This window comes from Lytechinus pictus, chromosome 7 (genome assembly GCF_037042905.1).
Source record: "Lytechinus pictus isolate F3 Inbred chromosome 7, Lp3.0, whole genome shotgun sequence".
In the NCBI taxonomy this organism is placed as follows: domain Eukaryota; kingdom Metazoa; phylum Echinodermata; class Echinoidea; order Temnopleuroida; family Toxopneustidae; genus Lytechinus; species Lytechinus pictus.
In genome coordinates this window covers 17,110,831-17,136,371 of record NC_087251.1, presented here as the reverse complement: position 1 = coordinate 17,136,371, position 25,541 = coordinate 17,110,831, and the positions used below count along the sequence as shown (strand labels likewise).

The following is a 25,541-nucleotide window of genomic DNA, read 5'->3' as shown; positions in this document are numbered from 1 at the left end:
GATTTTTGATTTTTTTTAACATGTTAATTGCTCTATTTGTATATTAAATTATTATGGTTACATGATTGAACGACCCCATGACAAACATGCCATCTCGGCTTTCAAGGGCTATCCTTTCGAGAAATTGAATACAGTAATGCCAAATGTTTCTTCTTTGTATTTCCTGTGCTACCCCCGACGAATATATCAATCATTGAATCATCCCAATCGTATTGCAAGCGGGTTTCCCAAATATAATGTGGATTTTAATGCGTTACGATTGTAAAGATTGTCTATTATATTTTCTTTATCGCCCCAAACTTCTTTTTTGCTCTTTAAAAACAAAAATTGATTGCGTGTTTGCAGCTCAAACGATACCGTAAATGATAGAAGATTATATGTAGTTGAATATGATGGGCAGTAGATGTATCTGGAGGGTGAGCATCTGTCATCATCAGTAATATTTGGAATTTTAGATTGTCACTCTACTAATATTGATACTAATCCCTCAGCCACATAATGACAGGTTCCGTCGACGAGCTGAAAGATTGGTGTCATTGGATTCGGGTTTGGAAAAGGAGTGGTATTTAAAGGACAAGTCCACCCCCACCAACAAGTTGATGTGAATAAATAGAGGCAATCGAGCAAGCGCAATACTGAGATCAAAATCGGGAAAATCAGAAATATGCGGCATTTGTAAGTTTTACTTTTTCACAAGACAGGGAATCGATGGGATCACCTACTAGATTCGAAGTCCCTCATTGAATTGCGTTACCGTTATGGTCTTTGTTCCACCTGTTCAGTGAAGAGTAAAACCACTTCATTCATTATTGAAGGAAAATTAGAAATTAATTTTTTTTATTTAGTTTTCTCTTCGAATCATACAGTCGATATAAACTTGGCATTTAATTTGTGAAACAGGGGCTGGGGAGGGGGCGTTAACATGCACTCTAAAAAATATTGGGTAAAAGTGCTCCATGAGGGTAATTATTTGCCAACCAACATTGGGCATTTCTTTGGGGCATTTTTATTTATCCAGTGTGATGACAATTTTGCCCATTCTAAAGCAATTGCTGCTTATTTTTTTAACCATACTGGACAATTATGTTTCCGCACTGGGTAAAATACTGCCCCAAATAATTCACTTTGAAGGGTAAGTTGAGAAAGGGGTCATGTTTATTTCAGTGGTAGAAGAAAAATTGATGTGCATGGAGGTGCTTGTGGTTTGTATGGGAGTGGTTATTTGGCCGGCGTATATAGAGAGAAGGGTTTGGTACTGCCATGACTTGAAAGAGATCTGGCAACTTGGTTAATAATGTCTTGAAATCAGATCATGGTATCTTAAAAAGCAGAGGTGTGGTTAAAACAAGCCAACATTTGAGTTAAATCGGTTGCTTTTACATCAACCGACCCGACTGCCAGCTCTACCTTCTTACTAAATGGCAGAGGCGTCGATCCTGGGGGGCAGGGGGGCGATCGCCCCACCAATGAAAATATTGGGGGGCAAACATATCGTTTTGCCCCCCCCCCCCAATAATTCCGGAAGTGCAAAAATAAAATAAGAATGTAATGTTACACAGCGAGTTTGAGATACACAACTCGTTCTTAACTTAAAATCGTGCTCAAAATGTCCGCTTTTCAGATAGAAATCTAAAAATTTTCAGCTCGCGCTTCGCGCTCGCATAATTTCTTTAGCCAAAATGATTGAATAGGTGAATAGAATGTCCCGTTTTCAATTCTTTAATTCAAAAGAATTCCCGCTTCGATTTGCAATAATCTTTTGTTGGATATATATCTTGTTCTTTATTAACAACGTCCATTAATCTGTCAATTTTTTTTTCAGATCGAAAAATCAAAATTTTCAGCTCGCGCGCTTCGCGCTCACATCTATTGTTCTTATGGATACCCATCTTAATCATTGATACCAAAAATGCTAAGAATATCAAGCTTTCAGGTCAGAATATAAAAAAAATTCAGCTCGCTCTCGCATTATCTGTGTAGTGAGATATGTATCCTCCTCATAATCGAGTTACTACAAAAGTCCTAAACAGGTACCATTTTCCTGTTTTCAGGTCATTATACTAAAAAATTTCAGCTCGCGCTTCGGGCTCGCATTGATTTGTTGGTGAAATGTGTGTCTCTTTCTCATGAGTCATATATTATACAAATTATTATATATGTATATATATAGGCCTATGCGTGTGTGTGGGTGAGTGTGTTTGTTTTGTGTGATCGAGCGCCTTTGAAACGTTGATTCATGATCCTGCCCCCCCCCCCCCCATCTGAAAAATTGGATCGACGCCCCTGCTAAATGGCTCGCTCGAGTTCAGTTGGCGCTGGTTCGTTTTTTTTGACAATTCCTCCGCAATTTCTGCATGTCCGAAATTTGTATACAGTCTCTATCTACAACGGATTTAGTCAAAAGCGCCTTACTATTAGGTTTTATTGGGGCACAGAGTACCCCATGTTTTTTCCCCAGATTTTGGTGGGGGATAATGCTATTTTTCAACTCTTCAACGATTCAATCTCATGCATGATTCCAACAATATCCGGACACAGTTATCTAATCATCTTTAATTGACACTGACATTTTCGCTCAAATTACTCATTATATTATTACATTTATAATAAAAATACTAACGATTATGATCTCATTGAAGAAAAAGTACAGGTTGACACCAAGTCGGTTCTTATAAAGTATAAACTAGAGAAAATGAAGAAAAAAAAATCTAAAGAATAACAGCGTTATTGTTTTTTAAGTTTCTTGGCACATGATCGAACAATGAATCCAGATGACACGAGGTTTTAAATGTTCCACACGCGACATCCCTACAACCAATACTGCTCTATACAACATCTGAATGGAATGAATGATATATGGGAGTGTATGATTGATATGAAATGAACAGAATATGATCTGTCACATGATATGTCAAATGATTGGATTAACCAATCACTCTCATGGACAGGAGTGTGGATTCCGGAGTACATTCGGGATTGTTGCCAATTTCATGATAATATTCATTCCCACCACCCCCTCCCTCAGTGATGGAGATGTCTTTATTGATGACCTGGTTGATTTTTTGTAGAGAAATTATTCATTGATTATTTTCGTTTTCTTATAATTTATGCAAATAAGTATCTAAATACTTTTATTTCACAACTGATGTGAAACTGCAAAGTCGCAAAGAAATAGATGAGAGATTAGTTGCCTTTTACATGTTCAAATTCTTTTGGAAATAATTCAAATAGCATTTAATTTATATTCTATCTAAATTTATATTGTGTAGCTCCGTGATGTGCGTATTTTGGTCCCTTCTGTGTGATAGGTGATTTTATCTTAAATTCCCCCAAATATGATAAAAAAGTAGGCGTGCATTTCAAGTTATTGTTACCTCGCTGTTCTTAGCACTTTAATTCAAGTTTGTTAAAACTCGAAGAAGAGGAAGAAGTAGGAGTAAAAGAAGTAGGAGAATGAGAAGTAGAAGTAGAAGAAGAAAAAAAAGAAAAGAAGGAGGAGGATGAAGAGAAGTAGACATGGCGGTGAAGAAAAATGGCGAAGGAAAATTTGAGACACATAAGGAACATTAGGAACGAAAAAGACACAAAAGAAGAAAAATATGATAGAAAATAGACTATAATATGAAGTAATTGATTTGCATTTTTATATATTAATATAAAAAAAACTCGAATATAAAACAAATGAATAACAGAAAAAATGTTCTAAACATGATTCCATTATTCCAAATCTAAAACTGAAGTATGATTGCATACCTCGCACCACAGCTCTATCAATTCATAATTTTCTTAGAAAATGACTAATGGAATTGTGGGATGTGAGATGAAAGTGTGTCTAAATTATCTTTAGCAGAGGGGAGGTTGATATGATGCATCTCTCGTTCCTTTTGTGGAGTTATTCTTGACGAACCCCCTGCAGTGCAGCAGAGACGAGTTGTGAAAGTCAGTCCCATTTTATCACGATCACACGTCTTGTTAAAATGTTAGCTTGGATCAGTTTACCGGGCTACTGCCGGGCCAGAGTACCTTGACACATCCATTGGGTGATTTCAAGTTCGGTGTTGAGTGTTGAGCTGATTTTAACACCAGTAACAACACCGAACATGAACGAAAAGCTTCTGATGCTGGGTGTTGGCGCTTGGTTGCGCAGCCCTAATTCACTCTCCTATTACTAACACAAAGCTTGAAGTCACCGTTCCACCACCAAATATTTGTTTTCAAATTCCAACTGCAAATAACAATTAACATGTTAGTCAACAGTTTATTCACTTGGACTTGCCTTATTCTTGTAACTACCATATTGAAGGTTTGTATTTGTGACGCAATAAATTAATTGACATAAAAATACACAAATTCATATTCGTAATTGCTGATGATAGCAAGGACTTCCAGATTTAAACTCGTGATAATGGTTAACGTTAAAGAACAATCAGTATTAACGCCTATCATGATGATTATACTGATAGTGATCATGATCATGATGACGGTACCATCAAAGATATTGTTGAGGATGCCACTGCTGATACTAATGATGATAATGAAAATGATTATAATAGTGATGGCGATGATGATGATGATGATGATAACATATGATAATTTCAAGATAACACCAAACAGAAGGGGAAATTCCTTTATATTCCCCCCACTCCTCAAAGTTCCCCAAAACCAAGGAGCTTCCATGCCAAAACATAGTGGTGCTCAATAGTTAGTGAGCCCCTCTAGAAAATGAGCATTTATTTAAAGTGTTCGAGTTCTGCCATGTTTTAGATATTTAATTGTTAAGTCAGATGATAAAATGTTACATTCAATAAAGTTTCTTTCGCTGGGCTCGCTGAAAATTGTAGTGTTGTCCACATTCAACACTTAGCATGAAATAGAACATTTTGTGTGTGGGTGGGGGGGGTACTAACTTTTGAGCACAAAGTAGATTTAATTTCCCATTGTTGAAAACATAATCTGTGGTCCCTTGGTACTCCATAATGTCTATTCCACCTATTATAGTTTTAAGCAAAAAATAATAATGATGATGATGAGGAGGAGGAGGAGGAGGAGGAGGATGATGATGAGGATGATGATGATGATGAGGAGGAGGAGGATGAGGATGATGATGATGATGATGATAATAATGATGATGAGAATGATGAGGATGATGATGATGATGGTGATAAGGAGGAGGGGAGGAGGATGATGATGATGATGATGATGATGATAATGATGATGATGATGATGATCATAATAATGATAATAATTTAATGTATATTGATAATAAAGGAAAAAGAGTTTTCAGATGCTGAATAAAGTACTCATTTTCTCAGAGCTCTAGCAAAATTCTTGATTTTAGTGTCATCCATCTGGATCTGTATTTAATATTTGTAATGTTTCCTTTAAATTTGCAAATTAAGCAGGGCCTTGGTCAATTCATTAAGATTTAGTTAATTACATATGTATAACACATTGACTGACATTCTCTCGTTCTCTCTCTCCCTCCAATTTTTTCTCTCTCCCCTTCCCCTCTCATTTCTCTCCCTCTCCCTCGCCTGAGGCAATCGGAAGCAAGGGTGTCTAAATCACCACGTCTCAGAGTCAGGTTCAAGTTCAGAAACACCGCCAATCTGGTCCGAATTTTACGTCTAATGGGAATTTCGCCCAATAACGCTTCATCTTCGCGGCGTGTTAACTTGCCATTTCCATCTTGCAACAAGTTGAAATATTTGCTACACGTGCATCGTATTTTGCTAGGTTGAAGACCCGAGGCTTAGCTTCCAGAATGAGGAGGATTGTTGTTACTTCCACACGTTCTCAAGACTTGAAATAACATGGAAATCTTCATCTCCTAACTTTAACTTTGGCTTATTTCTCGGTGGGTTTTTTGTCGTTGATTTTCTCCGGGTCACATTTTGTTCTGTTTTTACTCTAAATATATCAAGGTATGCATCTTGTGATAAGTACATTGTTGAACTGATGCGAAAATATGCCATAATATTTCATTATACAATATACCTAATGAAAAAATATTAGTTTCATGGACAAGTGTTGAAGCTTGCTAATGAATAAAATAATTTTATTTTGCCGAAATCCATAATTAAATACGTAATTACATACGTAGAAATATTGAATGTCTTATAGTCAAGGATGTTTTTATAATTTATGTCAGAGATAATGAAATTAGTTCCCTTCCGATATCAGACTTCATGTCTTTTGAAATAAATTTGGTGAAGAAGCACATAAGATCAACGAAATGACCTCAGTAGTCTGGACACATACAAGAAAAGAAACCAACTAGCACAAAAATAATTGAAGAATGAGGTATCTCTTTCGATTTAATACTACACCATGACAATGAATCATAATAATTTATATGCAACGTCTCTAATTAAAAAAGAAAATACGATATAAATTCATAAAGAAGCATTACACAAGTTATTGAAAAAACAGCTTTGTTTGGTATATATAGAACGAGTATAAATGGATGGTCATAGAAACTAAATCTTTTCTCAAGATCATGAACTCGATGGATAGGCTACAAGAGTTGCGTCCTTGAAGGTCTAGAGGCATAAGGACGACAACCTGCGTGGTTGTATGTACGACCATAGACACAAGTACCTTTTCGTCTTCACTAGAGCACGCTCGTTAGCTGTTTCGATTGGTTTTATAATTATCTTGAGCCATCATTAGTATTCGTGACGTGGGTGGACATATTCAACAGCAACACGGATAGAGAATAGCCACAAGCAATCAGCTAAAATCCTAAAATTAGTAAAGCTTTATTAAGCAAAAATTGGAAACCGTGCCAGCATAAATAGGCTGACTAGCAAATTAATGCACCCCTCCTATACTTTGATTAAGTTATTCCAGTAATTACAAAGTGGAAAAAGGGGCGTCTTATATACCACTAGACCACATTCGACATCCCTTGCAACATTTATTATTATGTTTATACAATATAACATAATCTATTATCTATTCTGTAAAATGACAGTTCCAATACTGATCTTGTTTTGTTTAATTATGACAACAAACTATGTACAATTATAGGCACCTGCTTGAAATGACTATTGCTTGTTGTACTTATCACTCTTAAACTGAGTATCGAGGCACTGTGTAGAATAAAGGCCCAATTCATTTCCAATTCCACCACCCTTGATCACGTAACATCACCAAACCCCGTCGGTGCTGCAACACTGCATGGTTTAGCCACTTAAGAACCTCAACCTTTCGTGATGAAAACTCGTATGTAAGTGCATCATTATATATATCTTTAAACTGAAAAAAAAATCATCCATAAATAATCACATGTTCAATAAATTAAACACCATTATATAAATAATATAGCATAAATAGTAGTAGTCATGATAACGGTACATGCAGTGAAGGATTGAACATCAAACGATCTTACTGATTGCATTTGAGAGGATAGAAAATACAACAAAAGTGTTGCTAAGCAACGTTGGACCTGAGTAGAAGAATGACACCATCAAATCACTTATCTCTCTTTCTCTCATCATTTGAACAAATACCAATATTCAATATTAATGTCAGAAAAGTCGTTATATTTTTAAAAGAATTAAAAAAAAACAGGATAAAATAAATGCTTCATTCCTCAATATGTGACTCAAAGCCTTAATGATTAGACTGAATCGTTATTGAGTGTTCGTCAGAACTACAAACATGAAAATATTTTAAAACTGTACAGCATCACTTATATGCATTTACTTTAAATTACAAAATATTACACAGGAATCATATGTAACGTATATAAGATATGTTCTTTCTAAACAAACTATCAGCTGCTCAATTCCATCTATCAAATTTATTAACATCTATAGATATATATTTTTTCGTATCGTTTGAAAGAGATTGTCATCAGTATATGAGGCAAGAAGCCCATCTTCGTCAGTTGCAAACCAAAAGAGCTGCATTGAAAATAGATCACCATGCTACGTTCACTGAATACGTCGTCACATATTTGTAGAAATTACATCGAACTTAGAAATGTCCCACTGAAGTAACATCTTAAAACCGTCACATCTTCGAAATCGCACGATGGATCCTGCATGATTTTTTTTTAGAGCGGGTAGGATTTCATCAGATTCACCACTGATCAGAGTCAGTCAAGCTCATCCTTAGTCATCAGGATAAAGTTGTAATCTCAATATTTTCCTTCTCTCAATTCAAAAGTGAATCTCGTGTTTTTTCCAACACCCAAATAGCCTACTGGTCCTTGACACAGTCATACTCCGTTGAGTGTTCAGGACATAACCCGATGTTGCTGAAAACCTTTGAGATTCACAGCTTATACACAATCAAGATGTGAAGCAGGTCTCTGACAGGAATGGATGTTGCCGAAAACCTTTGGAAGCAAAGGCAACAAATCATCGATCCTCAAGATCTAACAGGTCTTGGATCGGATCAGTTTCAATTGTTCACTGGCGTTGTATTACACAGATCTTGTATGGTTTGGGGTTTAAGCTGATGCCATAGTTCTTGTAGATACTCGGGTTTGGGTTCTCTGGTGCGGGGATGAGCGTGAAGTATCTAAGCATCGATGAGAAGAATAAAAATAGTTCCATCCTTGCAAGTTTCTCACCTGGACATGCTCGTCGACCTAAAGAAGAATATAGCATATGAGTAAGATGATAATTTACTTCATATTCGTGGGGTAAATGTTCATATATATACTGTATATTTACATTATACTGAAGCATAGTAAGTACATAAATGACTACCCTTCCCCCTCGGCTGGTAGTGGACATTCGAGTAAAACAAGCAAGTCTTAATTATACAGGGGATTACTTTATGAAGCGACATGTAAGTGATTTTTCTTCATGAATTCGCTTATATTTGCCGACCATTGAAAAAATGATACGTTACTGATTATGATACTAATAGCTGTTCTTTAATATTGCCTACAAGCCAGCATGGCACTTCATGAACACTTCCTAGAGATATTGACCAAATGTTCATGTTCCGGGTGGTTGTCCGATTACAAGAACATAAAGGAAAATTATTGAAATTGTTAAATAATTTGGCCAAAAAGATCAAATTATCTTTGAATGTAATGAATCGACGGCTGCAAATGGTATATTCTTCCAATAAAGCTATATACGCACCTGCAGAGAAGGGCATGAGAGCCGGGTTGTGGATGACAGTTCCATCTTCATTCAGAAACCTTTCTGGCATGAACTTATCAGGTTCTTTCCAGAGGGTTGGGTCTACATGGACTGAATACAGATTGATGAAGACATGCGTATCCTTGGGAATACTGTAGCCTGCTAGGTCTGTATCTTCTGTAGTCTTGTGTGGGAAGGTTAGGGCAGTGATGTTGGCCATCCTTTGGATCTCCATGAGTGTAGCTTCTGTGTAAGGCGTACGGTTCCTGTTCCTCCATGACGGGAGTTCCCCGGATGCAATAACCGCATCAAGCTCGTCTTGGACCTTCCTCTGTACTTCTGGCTACATTTCAAAATCGTTCAAGAAAATGCTAATAATTGATCTACAATATTGTAATTGATATGATTCAAGCTAATGATTGCCTAAACGGGAGCCCGGATAGATCATCTTGAACATGACTGGTCACGCAATCCAGCTTCAAGGTTCAAATCACAGTCGAAGCGATGTTATATTCTCACATTTATTCTTGAAAATATTATATTCATTGTCTAAGAATGAGCAGCTATTGGACTCGAAACAGGTCACGGCTATTTATAGTTTTTATAGTTAATCAACATCCCACGCGTCGCGTTTGCAAGGATTTGTGATTACTCTTGTTAAACATAATACATCACGAAAAGGTTTTTTATGTTCTGAATTGAATATTTATACCTGTTATGAACTCTGATTTTTTAATCGAACCTTTCAATTTGTAAAAGACTGTCCATGCACTTTCATAATTTATCGTGTTTATGAATATTTTCTTCTTTGATTAAAAATGCTGAGATATGTTTGCTGTAAAAGAAGTTACTCCAGGGCTTTTTGCAATGTCTGAAGATATTTAACACCATCTAAAACTGATCTACATATAAGAATCAAATCAATCACATAATGTGAACTAGTTACATAAATTCACCACAATTTTTATAATACATTTCATAAGAAATAAATATCCTATCAGCTTTCTATTTACTTGGAAACACTGCATCAAGTTGAAGCAACATTTAAAGCATGAAATTAAGTCATATTGTAAAAACATATTCGACAGAAGTTTATGAATGTTTGAATGTTAACCTACCTGAACTATCATATAAAGAATAGCCCATCGAATGGTTGAACTCATCGTCTCTGTTCCAGCAAAGATGAGATCATTTAAGATGTGAAATAGATATGTCTCCGTGAAGGATGCATCCACCTCGCTTATTTTCTCCCCGTTCTTCAGTGCCTGAAAATTAAGGATGACGTCAAGAAGTCGTCATGGATTAAGACAATTACGTCAATCTTTAAAATAGGATTGGAAACAAATCCAAACTACAGTCGTATTCAGATCATGGTTATAACATCTGTGGTGTAATATGGTGTTGCGATGTTATTCATAATCTAATGGTTAAATAACGCTTATTAAGATTGGGAAGATCGTGTACTTGACACTGACTGTGTTCCATAACGATAAGCTTCTCTAGATTGCAACGGACTAATAAATCTATTTTGAAAAGGTGATGTATTGATGGGGAAATATGAAAGACAGGGGGTATCAGATCCTGGTAATTACCGACGAGTTACACGCATGCTTAGCGATCTTTTTGATATAACATTAAGACACAGAGGGAAAAGATTTACCTCTTGTCTGCGTTTGATCTCCAGGAGATAAGCATCGATGAAATCTCTCTGTCGTGTCTCATCAAATGTCTCCTTATGATCTTCAATCATACGCTCCAGGAAGCTACGAACCACCTTATCGATCTCAAACACTTCTCGGATTTCAGGAATAGGAAGATGCTTCAGAAAAGGAAAGAAGTTGACTGCTGCGGCGTTCGTTCCTATCTCGGCGAATCTAAATAGGAATGCAGAAATATAGGAGGGATCCAAATAATTAATAAGAACTTGAGGACAAAAATGCGTATACATTTATATCCAGCATGAATATCAAGTCTAATTTCAATCAACAGGATGCTAATTAGGTTACAGAATTATGCGTTGATCGGTTTCTTAGAAATATTGGTGATTGGAGCTGATCGTTCTCAATTTTCAGCTTGACTTGAAAGAGATTTTGAAATGTGTGATACAAGTACGCCAAGGCCTTTCGTGGGGGGGGGGGGGGGGGAGGGTGACCTAAGTGGTTCATATAAGTTAATTGAAAGGTGGAGTCACCGTATTGTTGGATATGTCACTACTACTTGTGTTTCCATTATACCTCATCTTTCACCCAGTGTTTAACAGGGCGGTTGGGGGCGAAATTTCACTCTTCATTAGGTTTTTAGAAGGGGATTCGGCATAAATTTAACTCTTATCAAGAGTGATATCATGACATGATTAGCATTAAATTATCAATACAATTATGTCCGATACTGAATAGACAAGCGTATCGATTAAAAAATAGATTAATTAGTTAATTAACTAATACATAATTTTAAAAAACTACACAAAAGGGGGTCCTTTCTACCTATAGATGCTATCCACAAGAAGCTGGAATTTGGGGTCTTGATACTCGAACCTCCGTCCGAAGTTGAAGTTACAGACGACATTTGATACGGCGATCTCTACGATATGATCAGAGTTAAACGACGATCCTTCCTTCTCTTTGAAAGCTGCCAACATGTAACGAATTTCCTCCTGAATTTCGCCTTCAAAGTTCTCTTTTCCAAAACCAAAGTTACGAAGTGACGTCAGGGTGAACCTTCTCTGTTCTCTCCACACTGGGCCCCAGTCAGCCACAACGATACCTATACATGAAAACAAACATGAAGACAAGTATTTATAGATATGTATTAGAAGGGGGTTTAACTGGAGTTGTTGCACAAGGAATTGCAATAAAACACAACTATAAATTGAAATGAAACTTGGTTTTCAAACAAACAGATGTGCCCACTTGGGGGCTTTGATTTTCTTAGGTCTTTTGAACAATGGACCTAGAGTATTAGGTCCATGTTTGAACGCATCTCTTGCAAAGCGACCCGACTTATTGCTGTGTATCGTTATTATTATTATTTTTTTGTTCCTGTTCGTGTAATTTAAGGGGCATTTCTACCAATGAAAACATCAAGATATTACCCTGCAGGATATACATTTCATTGGACAAATACAATCAAAATTTACTTTAATCTCTACATAGAAAATCTGTAGCAAAACCTTATGACAACTACTTATTTTAGTTACGTTTAATGCAAAACGCAACGACGGCAATTGCAACACACATGTATGTATCATCCTTTAATCGGCCTAGAGAAAACAAAAATCACCATTCTTACTTTGAAAAGAATTAATGAAAAGAATATTTCAAAACCTTTATCAATAATTGTTTGTGGGTTTTTTTAAGGAGCCGGACGAAGAAATACATGTTATTCGGGTAACACAACGTCAAGCACGTTGTAATTGTGTTTGTTCATGACGAATTTATCATATAAAGGTCATTCAACATAAAACTTGTGCAATCAATCCAGAATTCAATAAACAGCTCATGAACTATTACCAAATAGAAGGCTTTGTCATCGATTTCCATGATAAGTGAATGTCACTTTTATGGTAATAGATGATACAGTCGCCGAGACAAGGACACCAACTAATTAAGTCACTAGGGGCAAATATATCACAAAGCTTAGTAATTGATCTTACTGTTGATTTGTACGATTGATTGCAATTGGTGGTCAGTTGTCATTACAATTAATTGTTTGAAAAAATCTTCCCTCAGAGCAATAGCTAAGCTTACATGTAGTTTAACGGGCCTCATTCGCGTTACATTATGCCATTTTATACATGTAAGATTTATAATGATCTATTTGTCCTTATTACACAAATAGATCTGTGAAACAAGCTTGTTTGGTTTCAGAGTGCATTGACTTAAATTCAAGTATTATTTAAGTACTGTTGCGTCATGGTTTTGATTAATGTCTGCCATAAATCGTTCATGTTTCCTTCACCATGTACTTTATTTCTCTAAATTCTTCCATTCGATTCGGACGGTTTAAGATAGTGGTCATCAAAGTTCACAATCGCTCATTTTCAGTAGTCAATACTGTCTTCTAGTAATTTTGGTTGAAGTGATTTCGACGACACAAACACAAAATAGAGACCATATACATGTATGCAGGGCTGCACCAGTGAATTGTGCACCGGTGTATGTTTGTTGGGGGATAACAGTAAAAGTTACAAGACCAGGACCTCATTCATTGTCATTTCTTCTTTCTTCTCTTTCATTACCATTTCATTTCCTTTTTTACTACTTGAAAAAGAAAATCATTATGTGCAGTCGCCCCTCCCCCCACTGTAACACCGCCCACTTTAGGAACAATAGACACGTGAAATCAAAGACTTAAAAATAATAAGAAACACCCTGTAACTTGAATGTTCCAGAAAGTGATGTTATTTGAAATTTAGTGCGATTGTAATAAAATTGTCGATTTCTTTTACCAACGCTTGTGGTTAAATCATTGCAATCGCAGATTTTCAAAGTTTTGACAAGTCCGACAATAAACCCAAATAACAATCTTCCGTTCCATAGTTTTCATGACAACTTTGTCATCAACTCAGAATATGTGTCAAAGTTCACGATTCCACGGATAAATGTTTGTTATTCCAATGATAGACTTCGACCACAACCGTTCGAAAATGATCAACAAGTTAACAAAATCAGCAAGTTTATTCATCATATGGCACGTACGTTAATGCAAAAGATGACGAGAAAAAAATTAAGAATCGGCACGAAATACCTGTAAGCCATTTTTTTTTCTTAAAAAAAAAAAACCGATTCTCGGTCAGGATTTTAACAACAAACACCACCACGACTTCCTGAGATCAACATAACTTTTAGGATGCGACCAATATAAGGTCAAGACTTCCTTCACGTGTGACACAAATATTATTAGATGTCTTATTCCAGACATGCAGGTCAATGTGATCTGAAAAGACCACATATCCGTAAGGAAAAATATCCGAATGCTGACAAATAAAAATGACCGCACCATCTTCTTAAAGTATGTAATAAGTAATAAGCCTTGATAAATCTAAATGATATTCATTTTCAAAACTTGAATATAACGTCCGTTAGAAAGAAATAGCATTATGAATGAACAACATGTCTTGTGAAGGTGTGGTGTAACTCTTCTTTTAATAAGAAAGATGGGATCCTATTTTATAAAGTATTTTCTTTTATACTTCCTAAGCATGGAATACGACGAAAATGTAAAGGTACAATCTTCGTACATAACCATTCTTTATAAACGATAACTAGGTATGTAAAAGATAAAGAGTTGAAGACAAGTACTCAGTGCGTTCGCACTTTGAAACAAATTTGTCTATGCTGAAATATTTCTATTCATCAAAAGACAGAGAAATTAGAAAAAAAGATGAAATTAAAATATGACAGGTTCAAGAGGTAGACACCAGCCATTGGGGAAAAGGGTGAGGAAATGGGAAATACAACATGTACAATGTAGGAAGACAACTTCAATAGGAAGGAAGGGAAGTCAAGTTTATCCGGATACACTTGAAGTAAACACGTAAGAAATAATCACATCTGACTACTTCTAAAAGATTATTAATCATAATTTCCAATACCATGATAAGAGTCATATCAATCATAAATTGCTTCCATCTGACAAAAAAATGAAATACCTGGTGGAATTGATCTAAGTTAAACCGCGGACCTACTTCTCTGGTTAGACTAAAATAAAATGCATGATATCCCTCACAAACGAAAAAGGGAAATTGAATAGGTAAGATTTATGAAATGGAAAAACGTTTTGAAGCATGTACTTATTAGCGCCATTTCAAATTTTGAACTTATATTTTAATCCCCATATTTTATCACAAGTATCGATAACTAAACTTCTAACGAGGATTCGAAATACAACCATCATTTATGTTATTTCAATCATCCAACATTAACATTTTCAAAAGGAAAAAAGACAAAGAGGAAGGTTCATCATCTATATATTTGTTTGAAACGTTTTTTAGGGGTATCACGTCAGGGCAAACTGGTGAACGTGACACGTAACTATGCATCATATTACATCTACATGTACTTCTTAACTTCGATCTATAAAAACCGGTGTTTACTATAAAGGTTTACAGACCACCGACTGAAAATCAATTTGTCTGTTGATTACAATCGATAAACTGACAAAGGACGAGTGATTCTCACTTCAATATTTCGTTAGCACGCTGTGTCAATTTTCTTTATCGTACAGTCTGTTTATCATTGTTGTTGAGGGATGTTTAATTTAGTAATGCAATGTTGGTAAATGTTACAAACATGTAGAGTTGATCAATAGTCGTAACGAAATCAAGAGACTTAATTGCAAAAGCAACCTTCAACAGCCGCGATGTGTGTTGGGAGTGAAATTATTGTATTTTTCAGCATCATGATTTTTAACGAAATCTCCTTTAATAATTGCCCTATTTAACTTTTAAACATTCCAAATTTATTACGAAATCAATCTAATTCAAAATCACTATTTTAAAATTTTGATTTAATTTATTTAATTCTATTATATTTCATTTAAATATCATTTTATCTATTTAATTTACTTTTCAATTTGGATTTCATTTGTAAAATTCTATTATATTTCATTGTATAAATCAACTTATTCATATAATATATTATAATTATCTTCATAATCTATTTGTTTATTATTTATTTTTAAGAGGGTGATTGGAGGGGGCTCCCTCCCAAATAATGCAAAATCTTTCCCCTCATTTTTTTTTCATCGATACGCCATTGACGGCGAGTTCTTTGACAGAAACCCTCAAGAAACATGAGATGAAGATCTTGGAACCATTTTCTGATCTTAGTTCGGTAATAAGAAGCTATCATGTCTGTCAAATGAGGCTCAAGTCTCGGCGGATACCGGCCCAATGGATCATGATTTAGCGTTTTCTTTCAAGAAAGGTGTCTGTCTATCTTGGGCCATTTAAGTGCTCCAATCCACATCCATGGCAGGATATCAAGAGATTTGTATAATTGGTCCTCATCTTGAGACTTCTTTATCGCCATCAAGCCCAAACAAACTGTGTCGAATGCAATCACAAGTTCTTCCCAATAGAGATTTATCAAGTCAAAGCTATTGGTTGACGCGATGTACATGATTGGAAATTGTAGTTATTGCTCGAAAATTTTGTTCCGAAAGTTCATATTGTAATATATGAGGGTATTATTTTAGAAAAGATTAATGATCTCAACCAATTTTTTAAACGATATCAGTCTTTTCATCGGATGAATCTGGAAACAGCGGTGTAGATTCTTCAAATTATAATTATTTAAAAATGAATATGAACGTAATATAGTTTAGCATTGGTTTAAAATCCAAACCTTATAGATTTTGTAGCAATACATTTAGTTCTTAACAATTGTAATATAAAGTAGGCTTTCCTAAAATCTAAAGAGATGAAATAATGGGGTATGTTTTAAGGGTTCCAACAGAAATTGTAAATTATTTTGTAGCAATAAAAAAATAAACCAGGTATATCTACGCAGAATAAACACACAGTTTGTGATTGCTCAGCTGATATCCCCATCCCTATCCCACAACTCGGTGAGGGATCAACATCATATTGCATAATTTACAGTAAACTTGTAAATTCATTATGTGGCCTAAAGCTGGAAACCTTAATCAGAGACTAGCTTAAGCTTGTCAGTATATGACACCAATCACTCTTTTGATATGTTTCCAAAAAAAGGCAGAATGTGTGTATAGAAAATATGAATATTGTTGATGTCCGCTTCATCTCTCTGTTAAAAGGTAACTTCCGACGCACAATGTAAACAAAGGCGTGTGTGAAGAAAATGCGCGCGGAACATTGTATGTCTTTGATGCTTTTATTCATGTCTAACACGGCACCAGAAGGCAAATCTAGAATTGGACCTTGCTAGATCCTTAATCCAATTTCAGAGCCTTCACATGATAAATTCGTGCAAATTGATTGCATGAAGTGGGAATTGAGAAAATTGAATATCAATGTTAGCATCTTTAGCAGTGAGCGGGTCTATCCGGCTTGTCTAATGAGTTAATGGCCAAGAGCTTCTTCGGCATGGTTAGGACGACCAATGCGTGTTTGTCACCCTGAGGCTATACCCTCTATACCAGGACATGTACGTGAACTGTACTTTCTATGAGGTCATATCAACTTAATTCTTTGCAGTTCACTGATTCTTTAATCCTTATTATACATATTGCGTTGCACCATCCCATATTATAGACTTTAAAAAAATGATTCATTGTTTGGTTGCGCGAAACTGTGATATCTCGTGCGTATATTATTCAATCTCTTCATTTTTTTTCTTTTTTCGATCACCCTATTATATCCTCTAACTCGTCTCTACGTGTAATATGTCCACGGTTGGAGGATCAGTGGTCCCCCCCCCCCCCTCTCTGCATATAAAAGTAATATGGCCATATTTTTGTTTGATAAAGGGGGGTCCATTTTGTGCATTTTCCCTTTTATCCACTATGCAAAATTATGAAAGACAATCTGAATGTCTTCCCCCTGGCATAGTTTCACCCTCAGTTCGTGTGGACAACGAAAAAGATAAGCTGGAAGAGCGTGATACTGATACCATGGTCTGTGTTGCTGCGATATAGTATCAGCACAAGATGCTTGAAGGGCGACGCAGCGGGCATGGTGTGAGGTACAGTTGGTGGAGACGAGGTAGGCTTACAGAGCGACACAGCATGCATGGGGTGAGTGGTGACGAGATAGGCGTCGAACCGACGACCCTGAGTCACTAACTACGCCTTGGAAAAGAATTTTCCCCTTTTAACATTACAACTTTTACTCTCCACCAACAAAAGACAAGATCGTATCATGGACTTGATCGTATCAAATGGATTCCCCTATCAATGCCAACTTGGTTGTTTATTCGTGTTAGTGTTTAGTCACAGGGTGCAAACTCCAATTTAGGAGGTACCTCTTTCACGCCATTGTTCAGTTGAACATGTTAAGATCCATGCTTAGTATAAGCACGGGGAAATACAGTATCTTTTTAAGTTCTTGGTACGTTCAATATAAACAACGCTGAACAAAATGTAGAATAGGTCTTACCAAATGGAATTCGACTGGTATAACAGTCCAGTAAAGAGGGAAATCACATTTCGTAGATCCAGAGATTACGCTAATCATGTGATTTTAGGTTATGAAACCAGTGTGCAGTCATCAAAGTGGGAATGTTTAACTTGATATCATTGTGTTTACCAGGGTTCAACTAATAAACATCTCCATGGTGGGTGTGATATTCGATAATATCGGCAACTTCTATACTAAAAGTTTGCAGGATTGTGTTTGTGACGAGAGAATTCTTCAAATAAACACGTACATGTAATTTAAACGCCCCTTGATCAGGATGATAGCTATCTTTTACCTCGATGTGTGGTCAATCTGAAGTGTTCTACGTGCAGGCACCGACCAAAATCATTTTTAGAGGGGCGATGCAGTTTACCGTAGACAATCACCTGACAAATTGGGCCTTTACATGTATTATGATTCCCACAAAATACAAAATATATACATTTTCAAAATAAGGTTTACTCAATATTGTGAAAGGTTTGTCGGATAAGATAACAGCAAACAATTAGTAGAAATTACGCATGGTGTGTTCAAACTCACCCATTAAACTTTCATCAAAGTATAATTAACAACCGAATATGCATGTTCCAAAGTTTCTACTCGATCTTCTTCGAAATGTAGTTTCGTCACCACATTTACAATGTCTACATGCAATCACAACATCGTTTTGGGAAAGGCATTTACATCTCATAGATGTACATGAAACTGAAAATAAATAATATAAAGGTCAGATTTATAACGATAAAACGCAATTTACAACAGAGTACGGTCTACAAAAATCCATTTGCAATCCGATGGTTTGGATAGTTGAAGAGTGGGCTTAAATTCTCTTCTAAGATTGATTTCAAAACCAATAACTTTTATTCTCATGAAAAAAATAAATCTTTATTTGAATTTGTAGAATAGTCCTTGAAAATAAGAGGGTATACTTCTGTGCTTTGCTGAAATTGCAGGGTATATTTGGCAGAAATTTGTAATTGCTTGGAATTCAACCTTCATCCCCTATTCGATTCATGCTTTGCCTTAGAGCGTCAAGTACAAGGCGTCGTGGCGCCACATTTGTAATTTATTTATAACCAAGAACAAAAGACGTTAATCATTTAGATTTTGTTGCGTCAGTACAAAGTGAAAAAGTACTTTTGGTTTCATATGAGAGTACAATGTCAACAAGTATTTGATATTCCTCGCTCCGTTTCCTCAATCGATTGAACTTGCTTTAATTTTGGTGGTGAATAATGCAAGAAGGCGATCTTAGTTTGCAGTAGTAAACAGGTAATGTGGCGTGTAACAAGATAAACTGGAAGGTGCTTATTCTCTGTTCGACAAAATGTAATGATGCGGTGACACGGCTCATTTAACACACACAATCCAACAAAACCATTCTATGAAATTAACTCGAATGGCTATTAGATATGAAAAATATAGGGATAACAAAATCATAGCAAACAGACGCTTTCCTTTCAACTGAGGGAAATAAAGGATTTCGCTCCGGCGTGAATCTGGATCATGCATCATGGTCCAAATTCGTATCAAAAGGTTTTCATCTCTTTGAGAATTCGATTCTATGCCTCTTGCGAAATCTCATCAGGAAAGAAGAAAAATGGGTTGGAAAAAGAAGGGTTCGTTTGTGGAATGGGCATACCTGCATTAATAACAAAACTCATATCGCCATTCAAGATCTAGATTGTATTCATAAAGTGATAAAGCTTCCCCTTTTCACGTTGTACTTTGCCTAACTAAGCATCTTCGTTTCAAACGATCCGCATATAATCAGACAATAGGAATATTATAGCCCCAAGATAGATATAATTCAACGTATACGGATGAACATGTTTAAGTTGCTGTGTTAAATCACAATCATGACAAAAATGACAATTGTGATGAAAATTAAAATCTTTTGGTGGTTTTATATCTATAGAAATCTTGTAGAGATCTGTTCCCACCATGTTAAAGAAAGGTTCCCGAATCAAGATAATTTAACCATGACATTTCAAGTTCAACAATAAAACACAATCTATTTGCAGTAAAATAATATGAAATCAAATTTTTATTCTAAATATGCATGTTTCTGCATTAACAGTCTTCTATATCATTGAATGGAAAGGCATATATTAAGTTAAATATTGTATTTAGAAGTTATAACTCGTTCTCTTTCCAACCATTTATCTGGATTCTGGATCATTGCAGACTCCGATGTTATTGGTTCCATTATTAGTGTTTTTGAATGGTTTATGTTCGGATGATTTCCTTTCATATTACAACTGGATATAACTTAAATCTTGGTAGTCTTTTTATTGAATAAAACGCATAATGTAAAGAAGAAATAGTGAAAGCTTGAAATAATGTCTGTCTGTGCATATTTTGTTGCAACATCTCAGCTCTGTCTTGAATTATAACCCCTATTCTCATGGTCATCAATTTTGATTCAGATCTGAAGGCCTATGGTTCATTCTCTTGGTTGTTTTTCTTTGCATTTTTCTCTTCTAACTTCCTCTAGAGATTGGTCTATTGTGAAAACCAATCATTATTGATTAGGGCCTTTATCTTTTGAAATACAAACCTTAATCCCAATTCTTGTATAGACAGCGATATTACAAAGGTGTGTAAACTCTAAATGGTATCAGTTTATGGAGTTAACAGTTGGTAACTTGTCGAACATTGTACAGAAGGAAAAAAGTACAATTTTGCACCCTTGAAATACAACACTGTTAGCTCCAATTTGGGTGGAATTTTGACCGTAAGGATTTTTTTTGCACCGTTACAAGGGTGTAGTTACCAATAATGGGGTTTCTTTTTACATTTATAATGAATCTGAATCCATAGGAGAGGTCTCTGTACTAGCAATTAGTGCATATATGACACATCATTCAGTTGCATCTTTAAAGAGAAAGTGCAAATTTTTGCATTTTTGTAACTTTGTGCACCAAAAAGGTGTTGTCAGTGTTGCATAGTGTGCAAACTTGAACCTCTTTTAGCGTAGGCATATACGTAGCTTTGGTCTACGCTAATTCAGAAACAACATCCTGAGTTAATAGGATAAAGTAATCACGAACTTCGTTGCACTCTTATATGGAGGCTATTAGTTAATCTGTGTCGAGTGACACATGAAATTATTACTTCCACTCCAAATAGCGTTCGTCTTCCACATTTTTAGTCAAATATTGAGTTTGGCATTTTCTGAGTGAGGTTTTGCAAACCAACCATGGGGTATATCGAATCAACAGAGGAATAGAACTAGTCATCATGGGGGGCTGTATTATTGATTTTGTTCTTGAAGTACAATCCGATTGAACGTGCAAGAAGCTGTTGAGGAGATAATATTTCTTTTGTTGTAACAACCCCAGTTCAAAGTCTCAATCCCTGTGTCTTGTTTTTTATGAGTATGATCCAAACATTTCCACTCTTATAGACCGAACGGCGATACAATAGTCAATTTTGAGTATAAAGAGAGCGGTTAAATAGGTCCCCATTTTATGACGTAATCTCTCTTTTATTGCTTACAATCTAATTATCTCCATAACAAAGGCTATTACTTGGTTAGGACCTGGGCACCCTATCAGACTGGTGCGTTACAAACAACAAACAAATAGCCACCACTTCAACGTCTTTAAAGCTCAACTGAAAATAACGCAGACATGTAAATCATGTTGACTTATACACCTCGTCGAAACACATTGTAGACTTGGAACTACATTAACACTTTAAAATACGATTATTTACCCAGCATCATGTACATTGAAACATTTACTGAGAAATACCAGGTTTAAAAGAGTATTTTATGGGTAAATTTTCAGGAACAGCGTGTAAACAAGTTTTTTATTAAACCAAAAAGACATTCACGTTTCCTTGATCTGTTGATATCAATATTGAGTAATTTTTTTAGAGCGTATAATTCCATCATGTTTATACCAAATTGTCTGTTACACTCTGACTCTATAAATGCCTCGATTTATCTATGTACATCACAATGTATTTGCCTTTATTTTCTACTTTCCACTGTTGCATTTGTTTAACAAATGCAGTTTTCGGGATGCCAATATGAAAAGTCGCCGAATCAGCCACTCACATAGATTTGGCGGGAATTAGGTTTTTTTCTTCTTCCTATGAGCTATTTTTTATAGGTTGCTTTTAAATGCATACTGGATGCAGACGCTGATTTAAATTCATACCAAAATGGTGTGAGATGATTAATTGATAGCTATGGTACCAACACATGTCTAATTAATTATGTTCAAGGTAGAGTCATAAATCACAACCAGTTTGTCATAATCAACGAGTTTGCTGTTACCTACACGAACATGCCGATGTAGTTGTTTTAGCTATTTGTGACTCACTCAATATTATCGATTAACATGACACTTTTAAATACTAACGAAAGTACTACCAGTGGGTACGTCTATCCTGCGGTTCATTGTACAGTAGGCTATGGGATGGAACTATGTTCCGTAACAAGCCGCCTTATCGATTTATTAAGAGCACCGGACAAAAATCGAAAAGCTAGAGGTGAATAACCAGTTTGGACAACACGTATCCAATTAGTGGACATTTAGAACGCATAGTTTCTCAATTTCTCGACATTGTTGCATATTTTCATTTTGCCTTTACCCCCCCCCCCCCCCATCCGCCACATTTATAAAGACATCACGGATCTATCGGCCTAAAATGAGATAGCATTTATTATTTACCTCCGCATACTATACACTGTAAAAAAATATTTGGTTAAATTTTTACCACCACGAGGGTAATTATGTGTCCAACCAATTTGGGGCAGTATTTTACCAAATGCGCGAAGCATCTTGTCCAGTAAGGTTAAAAAAATAAGCAGCAATTTCTTTAGAATGGGCAGAATTGTCATAACACTGGATACATAAAAAATGCCCCCCCAAAATGCCCAATGTTGGTTGGACACACAATTACCTTCATGGAGCACTTTTACCCAATATTTTTTAGAGTGTACTCAATAATAAATACTCAATCACTTCAAATCAAATAGCAAATATTACTGGGCTAATATACACCATTTACATTCGGTTGAATTATTGAATACATGCCAAAGTCCATCTTCATGAATTGTGATCAAAACGATATAAATTGTATTGAAACGTGCCGAAAGTGCAAGATAAATATTATCACCACCTTGTCCATGCCGACTATCTATTCATCAAAATACAGACTTGATGAAACGGCTGCAAATCTGTGTACAAACATCTTCTTCCTTTTCTGGTGATTATAGAAGTATACCATGGACCTACTTCTCTCAGAGTAGTAGGTCTATGAACATACCAACAAAAAGGTTTATCTCCCAGTTAGGTATTATCGATCCCTATATATTTCTTCCAACAATACAGTCGAGGACAGATTACAGAGAAGTTACAGAATTTGAGAAAATATTCTGATTTTGGTATGACTAAAAACTAGCGAATTGGCTAGGAGTTGGGTAGAGTAAATATTTCATTTTTTCTCAGTCAATAATTGTCTCTACAAAGTCAAGAATGTTAATAATTCGTTTGCAAGTATATGAGTACAGTACCATCTATACATTTTGTCACAGGTAGTTTTCTCTTTTTTTCTGGGGGGCGTTTCATTGTGTTCTTTTATACTGTTATCGTGAACTAGCGACGTTGGCGATAGTAATCTTCAGTTTTTTTACTTCTTTAAAAAATGACAGAGTAGCATACCCTTGAGCAGAGTCCACACAAATAAGAGATAACCTGGTTTACGAAGTTACATGATTCGATGTTGGACAAAAATATTTATAAATTGGCCTACGTGATGACTTTTAATGAAAAAAAAATGTGACGGAACAAAAAAAAAACACTTGATATTGAAAATGAATGTGAGATGACTATCTTACCCTGTCCTTTGGTAAGTTCTTGAGTTAGTGCCAGATGTGGACGACCAGCGAATACTCCAGCTTTCTTGACCAACGCCTCCCGGACAGATTCATAACCATTGAGGACGACAACCAGCTGGCCAGCTAGGTTGAGGGTGAAGACATTCCCGTACTTCTTGGCCATATCCATCAGGGTTAGATGAGGCTGTTTACCCAAGCTGAATATGCTGCCGATCAGCGGGAGGCCCCACGGACCTGGCGGAAGCTTCCCGGGTAAACCAGACCTCTGACGGTACCACCGCACTGCCAGCATCGTCACGAGAGTCGTCAGCACAAAGAGGAGAATCGTTTGTAATCCAAGAACCATCATGGTGAAAACTCTTGACTGGTCACCATGAAAATAAAAAGAAGATATGAACTAAATCTAGTGCTTTCTCCGTTATTAATGTTTCTCCAGAAGCATCGGATTCATATCACCAACTTAATGCAGCTCTGGAGTGAAATAAACTCAACGAAAGAGAAATGCTATCTATCTGGGGAATCCACTTCGGTATCAGTATCTGGTTGCTCTATTCCTAACGATGAAGTTCAGCATCATAGCTCTAAGCTAAGAGTCTGACTGGTTACCAATGTCCAAAATCTGTTCCTATTTGTTGTTTATATATGTAAATAACTATCAAGAAAACCCCAACACAAACATCGCGGTCCGTGTCATCCGTGTTTATGTGCCACCGGTCCGTAGAAGCCCACTGCGCGTGTCACCAATTATAACCAGAGAACCTCGTAAAGTTTGCTGTTCACTTATTGCCCGCCCTCTTCTTCCATATTTGGGGAAAATGATGTGGGTGCGTGCTTCGGTACGGGTTGATAAGTGGGTTTTGATTGGTTGTTAAGACATGGAATTTCTCTTTCACACGCAATAGAACTTTCCCTTTCACAGAACTCCGTTGCCAAGGTTTTCTCACCCTGGAAACATACAGCTTTATCAGAATAGGAAATTGGTATATCCATGGAATGATCAGACACATACATTGACATAATATGTCGTTGTTGGAGAATCTAGGTTTGATCAAAATTATTGACTGTTTAATAAGTTACATACATGTATGTTAGTTTTCAACATGGTTGAGGCTTTAAAACCAACACTTACCCCTCCCCCTCCCTCTGTCTGTTAACTTTCAGTATGTCTGTCTGACTGTTTATTAGTTCTTGTCTCTCTCTTTCTATGCCTCCGTCTCTCTTCTTCCTCACAATAGTCAATATTCTGCTATTTTTTTAGATTTAATGTCACAGAAAGGTGGGGAAGGGGACGAGATCGACCCTCTCTCTTCCTCCTTGATTCTCCAACCCCCCCCCCTCCGTTATGTCTCACCCTCAATATTTATGTTTTTACTCAACCTTATTACACGTTCCTTACTTCTAATTTCTTCGAAACAGTGGGATAACATGGATAGAGACCTTTCCGCTGGAGAAGTTAGTTTCGTACACAATTAGGGCCTATGAT

At 36.1% G+C, this 25,541-nt stretch overlaps 2 protein-coding genes across 6 annotated transcripts; both read right to left on the bottom strand.

Moving 5' to 3' along the window:
* Window positions 1-6,291: 6,291 nt before the first annotated feature.
* On the bottom strand, window positions 6,292-19,020 carry LOC129265446 (cytochrome P450 2U1-like). Of its 5 annotated transcripts, none has more exons than XM_064102096.1 (6): window positions 18,745-19,020; window positions 11,591-11,870; window positions 10,768-10,981; window positions 10,226-10,372; window positions 9,108-9,450; window positions 6,292-8,602 (listed from the first exon to the last, which is right to left on the bottom strand). In XM_064102096.1, exons 1-6 carry the CDS (start codon window positions 18,746-18,748, stop codon window positions 8,421-8,423), a joined length of 1,170 nt encoding a protein of 389 aa, XP_063958166.1. In that variant the 5' UTR covers window positions 18,749-19,020; the 3' UTR covers window positions 6,292-8,420. The 5 variants fall into 5 exon arrangements, with proteins under 5 accessions (XP_063958166.1, XP_063958168.1, XP_063958169.1 ...); XM_064102098.1 differs by lacking the exon at window positions 18,745-19,020 and adding an exon at window positions 18,184-18,311; XM_064102099.1 differs by lacking the exon at window positions 18,745-19,020 and adding an exon at window positions 12,431-12,523.
* Window positions 19,021-23,665: 4,645 nt separating this feature from the next.
* Window positions 23,666-24,404, bottom strand: LOC129265447 (cytochrome P450 1A2-like). The gene is made up of 2 exons (XM_064101380.1): window positions 24,059-24,404; window positions 23,666-23,682 (listed from the first exon to the last, which is right to left on the bottom strand). Exons 1-2 carry the CDS (start codon window positions 24,402-24,404, stop codon window positions 23,666-23,668), a joined length of 363 nt encoding a protein of 120 aa, XP_063957450.1.
* Between the last annotated feature and the right edge of the window lie 1,137 nt (window positions 24,405-25,541).